The sequence below is a fragment of the Canis lupus genome, chromosome 22 (genome assembly GCF_011100685.1).
Source record: "Canis lupus familiaris isolate Mischka breed German Shepherd chromosome 22, alternate assembly UU_Cfam_GSD_1.0, whole genome shotgun sequence".
NCBI classification, from domain to species: domain Eukaryota; kingdom Metazoa; phylum Chordata; class Mammalia; order Carnivora; family Canidae; genus Canis; species Canis lupus.
Window position 1 is genome coordinate 58949969 of NC_049243.1, and position 13042 is coordinate 58963010.

The window sequence follows — 13042 nt, forward strand, 5'->3', positions numbered from 1 at the left end:
ATAAATAATAAATAAAAGAAAAAAAAAGTCTGAGAAGAAAAGAAAGACCCAGGAGTTCAGTAGTGGAAAAACGAACAAACCAAAAAGCTAGAAGAAAATCTATGCTTATGTGACCCATGGATAGGGCAGGATGTTATAAACATAAAAGCAAGTGAAGAAACTGCATGTGCACACACATATATAGAGAGTGCATAATATTTGCACATGAATACTAATCTTCCCGTCAAAAACAAAATGAAAATTTGGTCAGCAAAATAGAGTAGACCTTATAAGAGCTATGGAGGAAATTGGTCCATGTATATGAGGAATACTAACATCCATAAGAAAAATACCAAGATCCTCAAAGGAAGATAGTAGCAAGGAACAAAAATTTCATTAAAAACCAAACAGTAGGAGAAAGAAATGTAACTCACAGTCCACCCCACCTGTGACGCAGCTGCTCTCCGGCACTTCCTGCCTCCCACCCCCATCCTGCCTGCCAGACTCCCAGTTCTGGGTCAGCATCAGCCCACGGCTGGGGGTGCCCCGCAGGAGGACAGGCATGTGCAGACGCTGGAGCACACGGCCATAGTGTATACTAGCGTCGCTCTGCCCCACGAAGTCAGTGTCTGGGCACCTTCCTGAAGAAACAGCCTACAATCCAGACACCGATGTGGGCACCAAACACCGCTCCCTCGGTTGCTACTTGTAAGGACAGAGACAGGTGGTGATGAATATGTCCCTGATGTGGTACTGCTACGCACAGAGCCGTGTAAAGTGTAAAGTACAGGGCGCCAGTGGCTGAGTCAGTGAAGCATTTGCCTTCGGCTCAGGTCATGATCCCTGGTCCTGGGATCGAATTCCGAATCGGGCTCCCTGCTCAGTTAGGAGTCTGCTTCTCCCTTTCCCTCTGCCCCTCCTCCAACTCTTCTCTCTTTCTCAAATACATAAAATCTTTAAATAAAATGTAAAGAATATTTTTAAATGTAGCAAAATGCTCAAAATATAACAAGTGAAGAAAAGCCAAAAATTGAACACACGGCAAGTTGTCAGGTCTGCCAATGTCTGTTCCTCGGTGCATTGTGTGACGAGAAGCCAGAAGGAAGAGTATGGGGGCATTATTGGTCATTGTCTCTGGGTGGTGGCTGGAGTCCCTGTGATCTTGTACTTCTGTGGATGCTCCAGGTTTCTCACTGCCCAGAACATAATGAAACCCCGTGTGTATAGAATGAGCCTGAGAGGTAGATGTTGGCAGTGAACTGTGTAGGGTTGGCCTCATGGCGCTTGTCTTGATCCCCACAGGAAGCCAGGGCATGCCAGGAATGCCAGGCCTGAAGGGCCAGCCAGGCTTCCCAGGACCCTCGGGCCAGCCGGGCCTGCCCGGGCCACCAGGACAGCATGGCTTCCCAGGAGCTCCCGGCCGGGAGGGGCCCTTGGGGCTGCCAGGAGCCTCAGGTCGCGGAGGTAAGGATCCCTTCCCCCAGGGAGTTCTCAAACTGAGCTCCAAGGCACCCCCAAAAGCCGTAGGGTTTCCAAAAGTATCCCACATGAGCAACTTAAGAGACATTTATTCTCACAGACCTCGAGGCCGGACGTCTGCCATCAAGATGCCAGCAGGGCAGGTCTCTTCTGAGGCCCCTTTCTTTGGCTTGCAGATGGCCATCTCGTCCCCGGGGTCCTTCCCTGAGGGTGTCTAGGTCCTGATCTCTTATACAGACACCAGTCACATCTGATTAGGACCCATTTCTCTGTAATCACCCCTTTAAGGACCCAGGTACTGGGGCTTAGGATTTCCACACATGAAGGTACGGGGACGACACAGCTCAGCCTGTAACAGGTTTCACAAACAGGGCATGGATTTTGCCAAACAAGAGCTCAAACCGCTGAGAAACCCATTCATCCTCATACCTGTTGTATATTGAGGTTCTGGCTAGGATTTCAGTAGGAAACAAAATGAAATTTCCAACAGAACTTCAAAAACACTGCTCTGCTTTAAGGAGGGGGACCTAACTTGTTTTCTGAAAGTGGCAGATGTGAGGAAGAAAGGATGGTGCTTCCTGCTGGGGGAGGCGGGTGGGGGCAAGACACGTGGAGATGAAGCCATCCCAGAGCCCCTCCACGTGGAAGCTGGTTCAGGGTGACCAGCCCCCGGAACATGTAGCTCTTCCAAGTTTGTTCATCTTTTTCTACTTTCCTCCTCCTCTGCTTTTCAGGTCTGCCTGGAGACAGAGGGGACCCAGGGGACACAGGTGTCCCCGGCCCTGTGGGCATGAAGGGTCTGTCTGGCGACAGAGGTGACCCCGGTTTGCTGGGTGAACGAGGCCCCCCAGGAAGTCCTGGATTTAAAGGAATGAGTGGAATGCCTGGTATCCCTGGGCAGAAAGGTAACGGTGGGCAGATGGGGCACTCCCTGAGGTGGGTACCGGGTTAGTCTGGGACTCAGGATGGCCATGCCAGGAGAGCCTAGCCCCACTCAGTGGCAGGCCAGGGCCCCTGGGAGGCATCCTGCCTCAGAGAATAGGCCAGTGCTGCTAGGCTGGCTGTGGCTAGCTGTGGCTGGCATGTCCCCAAATGCCGATTTACTCAGGTAATGAGAGTGACGGAGCAGGACCTTGTCTCTGCATGGGAGATTTGTAGAGAGGCCTCTCTGGACCCTGGTGTCAGATCAGGAGGCTGGTTGGTTATGACAAACCCAAAACCGAGGAAAATGCTTGGTGGCTGGGACAGATTTATTTGCACACAAACCAAGGCCAAGTAGCTGTGGGGCCACACAGGGATCTCTCTCTCCAGTGTCCTTTCTGGGATTCCTGCACTGGGTGCAGGGTTAACCTCAGGTCATGACCTGTTCCCAGCAGCCACAGACACAAGTTACCATCCATCTTCCTTGCATCTTTCCTACGACCACGGTACATTTACCTCATGTCTTGTCCCCATGGCGAGTTGTCAGGCAGGGTGACTCTGCTGTGGCTCAGTCTGTTCGCAGGCAGCAGACAAGCCCCTTATAGGGATGGTGTCCCGAAATTCCTTATTTTAGGCTAGGGATCTGAGCATCTCCTCTGAATCATGCTGCAAGAATGTCATGGATAAGCAAGACGAAAGACCCCGTGTGCTTATCCATGGCTAACCCAGCACTTCTTTCCTTCCCTCTGAAGGTGGGAGAGGCTTGCCCGGGATGGATGGCTTCCAAGGCATGGTGGGGCTCAAAGGAAGACCCGGGCTTCCAGGAAATAAAGGAGAGGCCGGATTTTTTGGAATTCCAGGACTGAAGGGTCTGGCTGGTGAGCCGGGTGTGAAAGGTATGTGCACCTCTTTGAATGCCTTTCTGGAGGGTGGGGACTCCCTTTTATGGGGTGTTGCACTCCTGAAAGCGAATCCTCCAAGAACCCAAAAGCTAGGCACAATCAGAAAGAAGGAAACTAACAAAAATTAGAAGACTATCCCGGCCTCAGCCCACCAGCTGTCCTAAGGGAAGAATCCAACCAAAGGAAGTATTTGGGTTTGTATTCAACAAAAGGTGTTATCCAGGTGTCATTGAAGGCAACCCCAGTTTCAAGCCCACAACATGATGGGTATTTGTATGATGTGCTGACATGGTCACCATGTAAGTCTAGTTTGCACCTGTCACCACAGAGTCACAGAACTTCTGTGATGACAAGGACCTTTCAGATCCACAGTTATAGCGACTCTCGGATATGCAGTTCAGTATTAACAGCTGTCGTCGCCCTGCTGTATGTCATATCCCCGTGGCCTGTTGATTTTATACAAAGGAAACTTTTAAGAACAAAAAGGCAGCTCCGTTAAGGACATCCTAATAGTTGTAAGAAACCTCCCACTCTGATTATTCCTGGTGGACATGAGGCCAGGGGAAGCCAAGGGAAGAGCAAGAGGTCAGTCCTATAGGAGAAGAGTGCCATCTGACAAGCCAGGGACACAGCGTCCCAGGTTGGGACACCACACCAAGGTCGTGACCCACAGACATGAGGCTGGGGCAAGCCCTGGCGCAGGCAGGCATCTCAAGACCTGGTGGGAGACCTGCATTCAGAGGGTGTGTGGCAACAAGCCACAGTTTCACGACTTTTGTTCAAACACCCTTGCTCTGAAAGTTTCACCGTGGCCTCTAAAATCGTAACCACCGATAGCAAGTGTTGATGCAGGCGTGCTCACCGCACGCTGCTGGTGGGGATCCGGGTAGACGTCCGGAGAGTGAAAGCACACGGATGTCCATAGCCACATTATTTCTAAGAGCTGACCCCAGAAACACCGTGGATGAGCCTGTGCGGCGTCGGCATGTGATGGCAGTCTGGCTGGTGGGAAGGAGGAACCCGGGTCTGACACACGCTGCACGTGCTTCAGACTTGAGAGCATTTTGCCACATGTTGTCTGCTTCCCTTTACATGAAAGATCCAGAATAGGCAAATCGAGAGAGACAGGACATGGATTCGTGGCCTCCTGGGGTGGCAGTAGGGAACAGTTGGGGTGACTGCTGGTGGGCATGGGGCTCCTTTCTGGGGTTATGAAGATGTCCTAGAGTTCCATAGTGGTTGGGGGCACAGTTCCTCACTTGGCTCACGAGGAGAAGGGCCCGTGGGAGAGGACAGGCATTAGCCATTGGCCTCAGCCTCTCTCAGAGAACCTTGCCCCCTCACTTGGGCCCCGTCGGGGCTGTGGGGAGGGGAGGACGGGCCACCCCAGGGCTCAGAGCCCCTTGGGACTTGCTGGCCTGGACAGCCGTGGCTAAGGGGCCTCCTCCAGGCTGCTCCGCTGGGCCCAGAGGCTAGGGGACAGACGCATCCTGTTCCCCCGCAGGCAGCCGCGGGGACCCTGGGCCCCCAGGACCTCCTCCCATCATCCAGCCAGGAATGAAAGACATCAAAGGAGAGAAAGGAGACGAAGGGCCCATGGGGCTGAAAGGGTACCTGGGCCTGAAAGGTGAGCATCTCCCCCTCCCCGCCCAGCCCCCTGAGCCGGACACAGCAGCTTGGGTGCCAGATGGCCCTCTGCCCAGGACAGGCCTCGCCATGCCCCAGCTCCTTTGACCCAGACATCTCGACAAGGGGACCCCTGGTTCTCGGTGGCTGGGAAGCCTCACTTTCCTTTTTTAAGATTTACCTGCAGAGCCAGACACTGGGGGAGGGTGGTGCTGTGTCCTCCAGAGGGGGAAGGTGCTCCCACCACAACCAGTGCTGATCCACACCTGGGCTCCTCCTGCAGGTCTTCCCGGGATGCCGGGGATCCCCGGGCTGTCCGGAGTGCCTGGGCTGCCGGGGAAGCCGGGCCACATCAAAGGCATCAAAGGAGACATCGGCATTCCCGGCGTGCCCGGTTTACCAGGATTTCCTGGCGTGCCCGGCCCCCCCGGAATCATCGGGTTTCCTGGGTTCACAGGAAGTAGGGTGAGTGCGCATCTCTCATTCCACATCTTCTTGCGATTGCGCCTCTCCCCCTGCTTCTGCCCAGGGTGCTGTGCTCCAGCATTCGCTGTGCTGCAAGTGGTCAAGGGCCAGCTTCAGAATTGGGGCCTGGGGCTGTCCTGGGCCCCCGCGTCAGGGTAAGGAGACGCTGTACTCACGCCACCAGCAGCGGTGATACAAGTGCCTCCCACGCCACTGCTGCCCTCCTGTTGGATGAAGCCTGGTGTCTGTACTTTTCCATGGGGGCTTCTGGAAGGCTAAACTCCAACGTCTGGCCCTCCAAATGCTGGACTTGAGTGTGTGTGACATCAGGACTGAGGACCCATTACTGGATCACAGCAAGGACGACGACATCCAGCCTGCCGTTCACTCCTTCACTCGGCATACCTGCTCTGAGCACCTGCTGCGTGCAGGGCACTATGTTGTCATGGTGAGGGGGATGTGCCCTGACCCCTGAGGGGATGCCCGTCCCTCCACACCAGTGGTCTCCCCTCCGCTAAATCCCGTGGTTTCACAGAGTGTGCTGGACATGGTGCACAGAACGCGGCACAGGGCGGCTCTCCATCGACTGTGTTTCGTGGAAGTCTTTTTATCCTCTTTTGTTTAAAGACATTATATGCTCACCGTCCTCAGCGTGTGACGGATGCATTTCTGGGATTCACGCTGGGGTCAGCACACTTTGGGCCGGTCGGAAAGTCTGGCCACCCCGTGGTGGACCATTAATAGCAGCCTGGGAGGCGTCCATCTGGCCCACCTTGACGATGCCCTCCACAGCCCTCAGTGTCTTCCTCCTGTCGCTCCCATCACTGCCTCCTGGTGTAGCCAATGCGATCTTGTGTGCAGCTTGTCGGATGACTTAAAATAGGACGAAAAGACACAATGGCAGTGCTCCCAGTAGCTTTGTCTGTCATAGCCAAACACTGGGAGAGCCCAAATGCCCACCACCAGGAGGAGTGTGGAGACGGGCACATTCCGGCTGTGGGCTACGTGGCCGGAGAGAGAATTACTGAGAAGGACAACAGTGACTCTCACGTACTTCCTGATGAAAAAAAAAAATGATGCAGAAACTAAGTACGAGTGAGGCAACCCCAACTGTAAAGATCAGGAACCAACAAGAGCCAGTGATGGGGTCAGTCAGAGAGTGGCTGTCTTGGGCAAGATTAGGAACCAGGAGAGAACTTTCTGCAATGCTGAAGTTGTTGTGTGTCTTTATGTGGCTAGTACACGAGTGAAGCTCATGGTACAGCCTCCCCGCTCCCCACAAAACAGAGCTGCGCTGTGCTGGGAGAGGTCACTTTGTGGAAGGCCCCCCAGTACTGCCATGTAGACCAGCACACCACCCTCCCTCAGAGGATGAGGAAAACCGTGCTCTCCGTGGTCACAGAGCCACCCAGACACCATCCCAGCGTCATCATCAGTGACCAGCCTCGATTCAGGAAGTCCAACCGTCCACAGATAGAGGGCATGGCCGTGCAACATCACAGCGAGCTGGGGAATCAGGGGTCCAACTCAGATCCCAATTCTGCCGGTTACATGGGCAAATCACTCGGCCTCTATGTGCCTCAACTTCCTCATCTGTCAAACAGGACATGACAAAATATCTATGTCATAGGGTCGTTGTGAAGTTTAAATGAAGCTTTTGAATGGGGCAAGGTGGGATGGGTCAGCCGTGAGTGTCACCACCACTGTCATGATGGCGACATCCACCAGGTGTGTTCTCAGCTTCAGTAAAGCTTCCCCGTCCAGTAAGAATGAGGAAGCAAACCATCTGCTGTTATGTGGAAAAACCTGAGGGGTTGACTACAAATTGATGAGATAAACTTTGAGTGTTGATTTTAGCCCAAGAGCCAGGCATGTTAAACCCTTTAGAATGATAAACATATCTTGGGAACAGCCTTCTGTTGAGCCTGTCCTGCTCATCTGAGATGTTTTCGTGTCTGACCTTCTCTAGGGTGACAAGGGAGCTCCAGGGAGAGCAGGCCTTTACGGCGAGGTGGGCCCCACAGGGGACTTTGGTGAGTATTGCTTGGATCATGACTGTAGGGCATCCACAATCCAGAGCATTCCAGCAGGTGTGGTGGTCAGACACTGAGATGCTGTTAGGAATTTCAAAGCAAATTATTTTTATTAGGAATGTAACAGAACAGGGGCACCTGAGTGTCTCAGTTGATTAGGCATCTGCCTTGGGCTCAGGTCATGATCTCAGGGTCTGGGGATCGAGTCCTATGTGGGGATCCCGGCTCAGCGAGGAGTCTGCTTCTCCCTCTCCCTCTGTACCTCCTCCCACTCATGCTCTCCTTCTCTCTAATAATTAATTATTAAAAGAAAAAAAGAGTGTAACACAGCAAAGTTGCAAACTGACCACCTACCAATAGGTGTCAGCCGTCTTTTCTGCCTACTGCAGGTGACAGTGGAGACATCATAAACCTGCCAGGAAGCCCAGGCCTGAAGGGTGAGCGGGGCATCGCTGGAGCACCAGGTATGTCAGTCACTCTGGCCTCATCGCCTCAGCCCTGAGCCCTGCGTGCGTCTCCCTCAGGCACCAACTTGCCAGATATATCACAACCTGTATCACTGAGTCACGTTTCAGGGAATGGTTTGAGATCTTCAAGCCTGTGGGCAAACAGAACTCTGGAATTTCTTGTTAAATTGAACCTGAAGACAAAGTCAGGAAAGCTCTGTCTGTCTGAAACAGCGGCTTGGGATGTCCCCAAGCAGGGACCATGTCCTAGCATGTAAGGGTGGGGAATTCGGGTGCAGGGCAGTTCTGACTCTGAGGCCACACCATCGCAGGCTGGTATGGGGCGGGAGGGTCAGCCCCTTGCCTCTGGCAGCACTGCTGGGTGTCCCGACGGCATGGCAGCTGGCTTTTTCCAGAGGTGACAAAGGGAAAGCCATGATGCATTTTATGGCCACGCCGTGGAGTGACACACCAGCATTTCCACAGTGCCCTGGGGGTCGCCCGGGTCAGCCCCACCCATGCACAAGGGCATGGATGCCAGGACATGGGGCTACTGAATTAGGGAAAATGTTAGAGAAGGAACATGCTGAGATCCGCAGCCCGTTCACAGCAGAAGCACCGATGTGGAATGACAAGACCCTCAACTGCGTCTCCCTGAGCCCCCTGGGCTCCATGTCTGCTCTGCTCCTAGCAGGGACTCTGTGCTTACAGGTCTAAAGGGATTCTTCGGGGAAAAGGGAACGGAGGGTGAAGTTGGCTTCCCTGGGATAACAGGCGTGCCAGGCGTCCAAGGCCCTCCCGGACCTAAAGGGCAAACAGGTATGATCTCGTGCTGTCACGTAGCCCCACATGCACCTTCCCCCGCACAGCTGAGCCCCCAAACCTCCAGGCCCCCAGCACAGGGGCAGCTGGTGTGCCCATATCCTTGAGCCATGACCACACTCCACCGCATGAGGCTGGCTCTTGCACGTTGCCCATGACCCAGCTCTGTCTTAGGACCAAGGCCACCGGCCTTGGGGAGACGCACAGGGGGCAGACGCATGTGCTTATGTGGCCCTGGGTCCATCTTCTTATAAATGCAGACCGAGTCCTGGTCGCAGGGCCCCTTCCTTGCATCTGAATATGCAGAAACATGTTTGGGGATCCGGAGTCAAGAGGGAAAGCCAACAGGGGACTGGTTTCTAACTTTTTTCTTGTTGCTGCCTTTGCTATGCTTTGTGTGGGACCTGGGAACCCTGACACCAATCCTCCAGGTCTCCAGGCTCTCTCTGCACCCCTGCCTGGATGACAGCACCCGAATGGTAGAACACCAGCTGCTGTCTCTGGCAAGGCTGAGCCTGAAAGTGGGGCACATTCCCAGCTGGTCCTTTCCCACGAAGTTCCTCCTCCTCCAGGCAGGACCCGAACTGCAGGTGGCCAGGCCTCAGGGTTCCAGTCCCACTCATGGAGGCATTTGTCCCCCCCACCCCCAGGCTTCCCAGGACTGACAGGGCTGCAGGGGCCGCAGGGAGATCCGGGCCGGGCAGGTGTGCCTGGCAACAAAGGAGACTACGGCTGGCCAGGGATTCCAGGCTCCCCAGGTAAGAGCATCTCTCCCTCTGTAGACACAAGTGCACAGATTTGCTCAGAGCCAGATGGGCCGGTGGAGGAGAGGCGGTCAGCCTGGCTGTCCTCTCTGGTCGGCGCACAGGCAGTGAGAGGGGCCAGAGGGACGGAGGCCAGCGTCCCCGTTCTGTCCGGGGCTCCCGGCTGCCACTGAGCCAGGGCTGGTGGAGCTGGGGCCGGGGGTTTACCCTGCCTGGCCTGGATGGGCCCTGGTCAGGGGACAGGCACCTGGAAGCTGTCCTGCTCAGAACTAAGGGGGCCCATCCCAGCCCACACTCACTGCCACATCGGAGGGAGAGTCGCTGCCTGCCTCCCGGGTGCTACTTTAGAAATGTTTGTCCTGGGGAATCTGGAGGGACTAGAGTAGTGACCGCCACAGCGTCGTTGCAGAGCACAGTTCTTACAAAGCACCTGTTCGTAGTGACTTCGGCATCAGGAGGAAAGACACCACTGCCAGCTCCCCCACAGCTCTAAGGAGCCTTCAACACGGTTCCATGAGAACGGTCTGTTGTGAGCTGCTTCTCCTGGATGATGCAGACAGGATTCGTTTATAAGTCAGAAGTGCTCCCTGTTTGCCAGGCTCTTGAGTAAAGTGGACGGGTGGCCGTATAATAGCAAACAAGAACAGGTCAAACTGGTTTAAAAGCCGCTTTGCTCTCCAATGCACGGAATAACCATGAGTGAAATCCACACAGGCTTTCCCGGCATCCGAGGCATCAGCGGATTACACGGTTTGCCAGGCACCAAAGGCCTTCCTGGATCCCCAGGTACCTGGCACGCCCCAGCCATGCGGCCACACCCACCAATGGGGGAGGGGGTGCTGGGGGCATCCCGGAGTTGTGTGGTCATCCCCAAGGCCACATGGACTGGGTGCCCCCAACCCAGTGGTTCTGCAGACCGAGGAGGGTTCGGCCAAGATGCGATCTGGGACACTGAAGCCACATGGCTAGCCGAAATCTCCACAGCTGAGTTCCGGCTCTGTTTCCGAGTCCCACTGCACAGTGTGGCCGTCTTTCTGCTTCTGAAGACCAGCCTGGCGTGGGTGAGGATGCTAATATCCCTGCTGTGCGGCCCCTGCCACAGGTGCGGACATCCACGGAGACCCTGGCTTCCCCGGTCCTGCTGGGGACAGGGGCGACCCCGGAGAGGCCAACATCCGCCCAGGACCCATCGGGGCCCCAGGACAGAAAGGGGAGCGAGGAGATCCAGGTGAGGCTATGCACTGCCCAGTGGCAGCACTGCACAACGAGACCCGGGATGTCCATGAGTCCGAGAGATGAGCATGTAGTGGATCCTGGCAGCACTGGTTGCTCTGCAAAACTTCTCAGCCAGCCCCCCACCATCATACTCTGTTATGACCCATCGGGGTTGTTACTGACCACCTCTCCTGTGGTCAGGAAAGCTCCCAGGCCCTAGGGACCACTGTCCATCTCCACTATGCCCCCGCAGCACCTGGCATGGCTGTTACCAATAACAAGCACTTAGTATTGGATGACGAGTCCATACAAACCCTACAGTCACTGAGCTGAGTCCCGGGGCAGGCCTGGGATGTGGTAGGAGCAAACCAGGGAAAGGTGGTCTCACCTACTGAGGAGACCCACACCCCCAGCCCACCCCACCCACCAGCACACATGCTCAAGCCTAAACCAAGATGGGAAACATTTCCACATAAAACTATAATCAACATATAGGAGTGGAGTATGTGGAAAGCATTGTAGTTTCACTGAGTGTACAGCACCAGGGTCTGCTTTCTGATGATCCTGCCCCCACCATGCCCAACTCATCCGGTCACTGCGCCCACAATGGCAGCCATGCACCAGAGGCTGGCTGTGCCACGGCACGTGGGCACAGGCCTGTCACACATTGGGCTTCCGTGCACTGGGGCCTGGGTGCAAGTGCTCAGGTCAAAATACCCTCCTAAGCTAGAGCCCAGGGACCCCACAAAGAAGCCAGTACCCAAGGAGGCCAGTGACTTGATCCCCCATGGGGGCAGTGGGTGTCCCAAGGCTCACAGACCACATCATCTGATTCTCCAAGGTCTGTCACCTTCTCTTTCCCCTTTCAGATAGCTGGAAACTCCAGAATTCCCTGGTATTGGAGCCCCATGTCATTGATCTGAGGCAGGAGAATGAGCAGAATGAGCTCACTGTGAGCCCTGAGTGGCTACAAGGTGTTCACACAGCCCCAGTCAGGGCCATCCCCACTCAGGGGTGAGGATCTAGGGTCAGTCCACCAGCATGTCCCCACTCAGGGGTGAGGATCTAGGGTCAGTCCACCAGCATGTCCCCACTCATTGCCCATGAGTGGTGCTGAACAGCCCTCATCAGACCTTAGTAGTCAGGGGGTTTATTTCAGTACTGAGGAAGATCTGTGGGGGCCACAGAGAGAATGGGCTTGTTTGGATCCTGATTTCCAGCACACTGAACCTGAGTCAGTGTCTCAACCATGCGGTTGGTCCCTTGCATTGTCAGGGGAATGTGGCCAATCTGGATCCTGTAACCCAGGAGTTTTTGCCACCGACACTCACAATCTGTTTGAGTTACTTTGTGACAATAGCTAGATGCAGCTCAGTTGGTGTCATTTCCGATCAAACTAGAGACGGCAGCTGGCCAATCCCCACAGGCCTGGTGAATCCACCTGCTTGTTGCCTGTAAGTAGCAGGGCAAAGACCACACCTTTCTAAATGTTTCTCTTGGTGTGTTCTTCATACACTCAGAAGCACACACCATGACAGGTATGAGGATCCCCTGGGGTTGCCGAGGAGCCCAGGTCAGTCAGGAGGCTGCAGGGGGGGCACAGGAGGTGACTCTTAGTCTTAGGTCACCCATGTGTGCCCCGTGCTGCCCACTCACTCCTTCCCCTGGAGCAGAGACCGCTGTCCCAGGACGCTAGGGTATCCTGGCTGTGGGCAGTGTCCTTGTACTGACCTCAGGCCTCCATACTCCAGAGAACAACCACTAGTCTGGCAGTCGGGACAGAAACCAGCCCCTGCCCCCGACATTCAGCTCGCCCACCTAGCACGTCATGTTGGCTGAAGCGCAGGGGGGAGCAGGTAGGGAATGCCCTCCAGGGTCTGTGTGTGGGCACTGCCCGAGGAGCCAGCCTTTGACTCGGACCCGGGCCAGTCCTGTCGCCTCCCACGCACACCAAGTTCTCAGATACTGAGCCAACGTGTCTAGCAGTTCCGGTGAGCCCCTGGTCACATTCTCATCAATCGATCAATTGTAAATTGGCTTTTTTTGTGTTTCTGTCTAAAGACACCATATTTAGTATCTCTTGTTGGTACATTAACGTGGAACTCATCGGCTCTGTATCTTGCCTGACGGAAGCCTATCTAACACATTTTCTCTGACAGTATGCCACTGCGCCTCTGAGTTCGGGGATGCCAGACAGCACCTCAGCATGGTGTGCAGGGGGCAATATAAACAGTGAACTCGCCAATAAAAAGCACAGAAATGTTAAAAAAAAGAAAGGTGGGGGGGAGGCACTAAACAGACACAGAAAGGACCCCTGTTGACACCCTGAGCTGAAACGGGGCCATCAGTGGGGACTCCAGGAATCCGCCCCCTCTGCCCGTCCAGCGTGC

The 13042-nt window shown here is 54.9% G+C and overlaps 1 protein-coding gene across 3 annotated transcripts in view; it reads left to right on the top strand.

The window, feature by feature from the left end:
• Positions 1-13042, top strand: part of COL4A2 (collagen type IV alpha 2 chain) — a 170189-nt gene that overhangs the window by 148619 nt on the left and 8528 nt on the right. For all 3 annotated transcript variants that reach the window (XM_038570040.1, XM_038570039.1, XM_038570041.1), the window contains exons 30-40: positions 1282-1443; positions 2193-2363; positions 3132-3275; positions 4786-4908; positions 5191-5372; positions 7342-7405; positions 7795-7869; positions 8563-8670; positions 9324-9431; positions 10152-10223; positions 10540-10665. In XM_038570040.1, the coding sequence (XP_038425968.1) occupies positions 1282-1443; positions 2193-2363; positions 3132-3275; positions 4786-4908; positions 5191-5372; positions 7342-7405; positions 7795-7869; positions 8563-8670; positions 9324-9431; positions 10152-10223; positions 10540-10665 (1335 nt within the window). The remainder of the gene's footprint in view (positions 1-1281; positions 1444-2192; positions 2364-3131; positions 3276-4785; positions 4909-5190; positions 5373-7341; positions 7406-7794; positions 7870-8562; positions 8671-9323; positions 9432-10151; positions 10224-10539; positions 10666-13042) is intronic.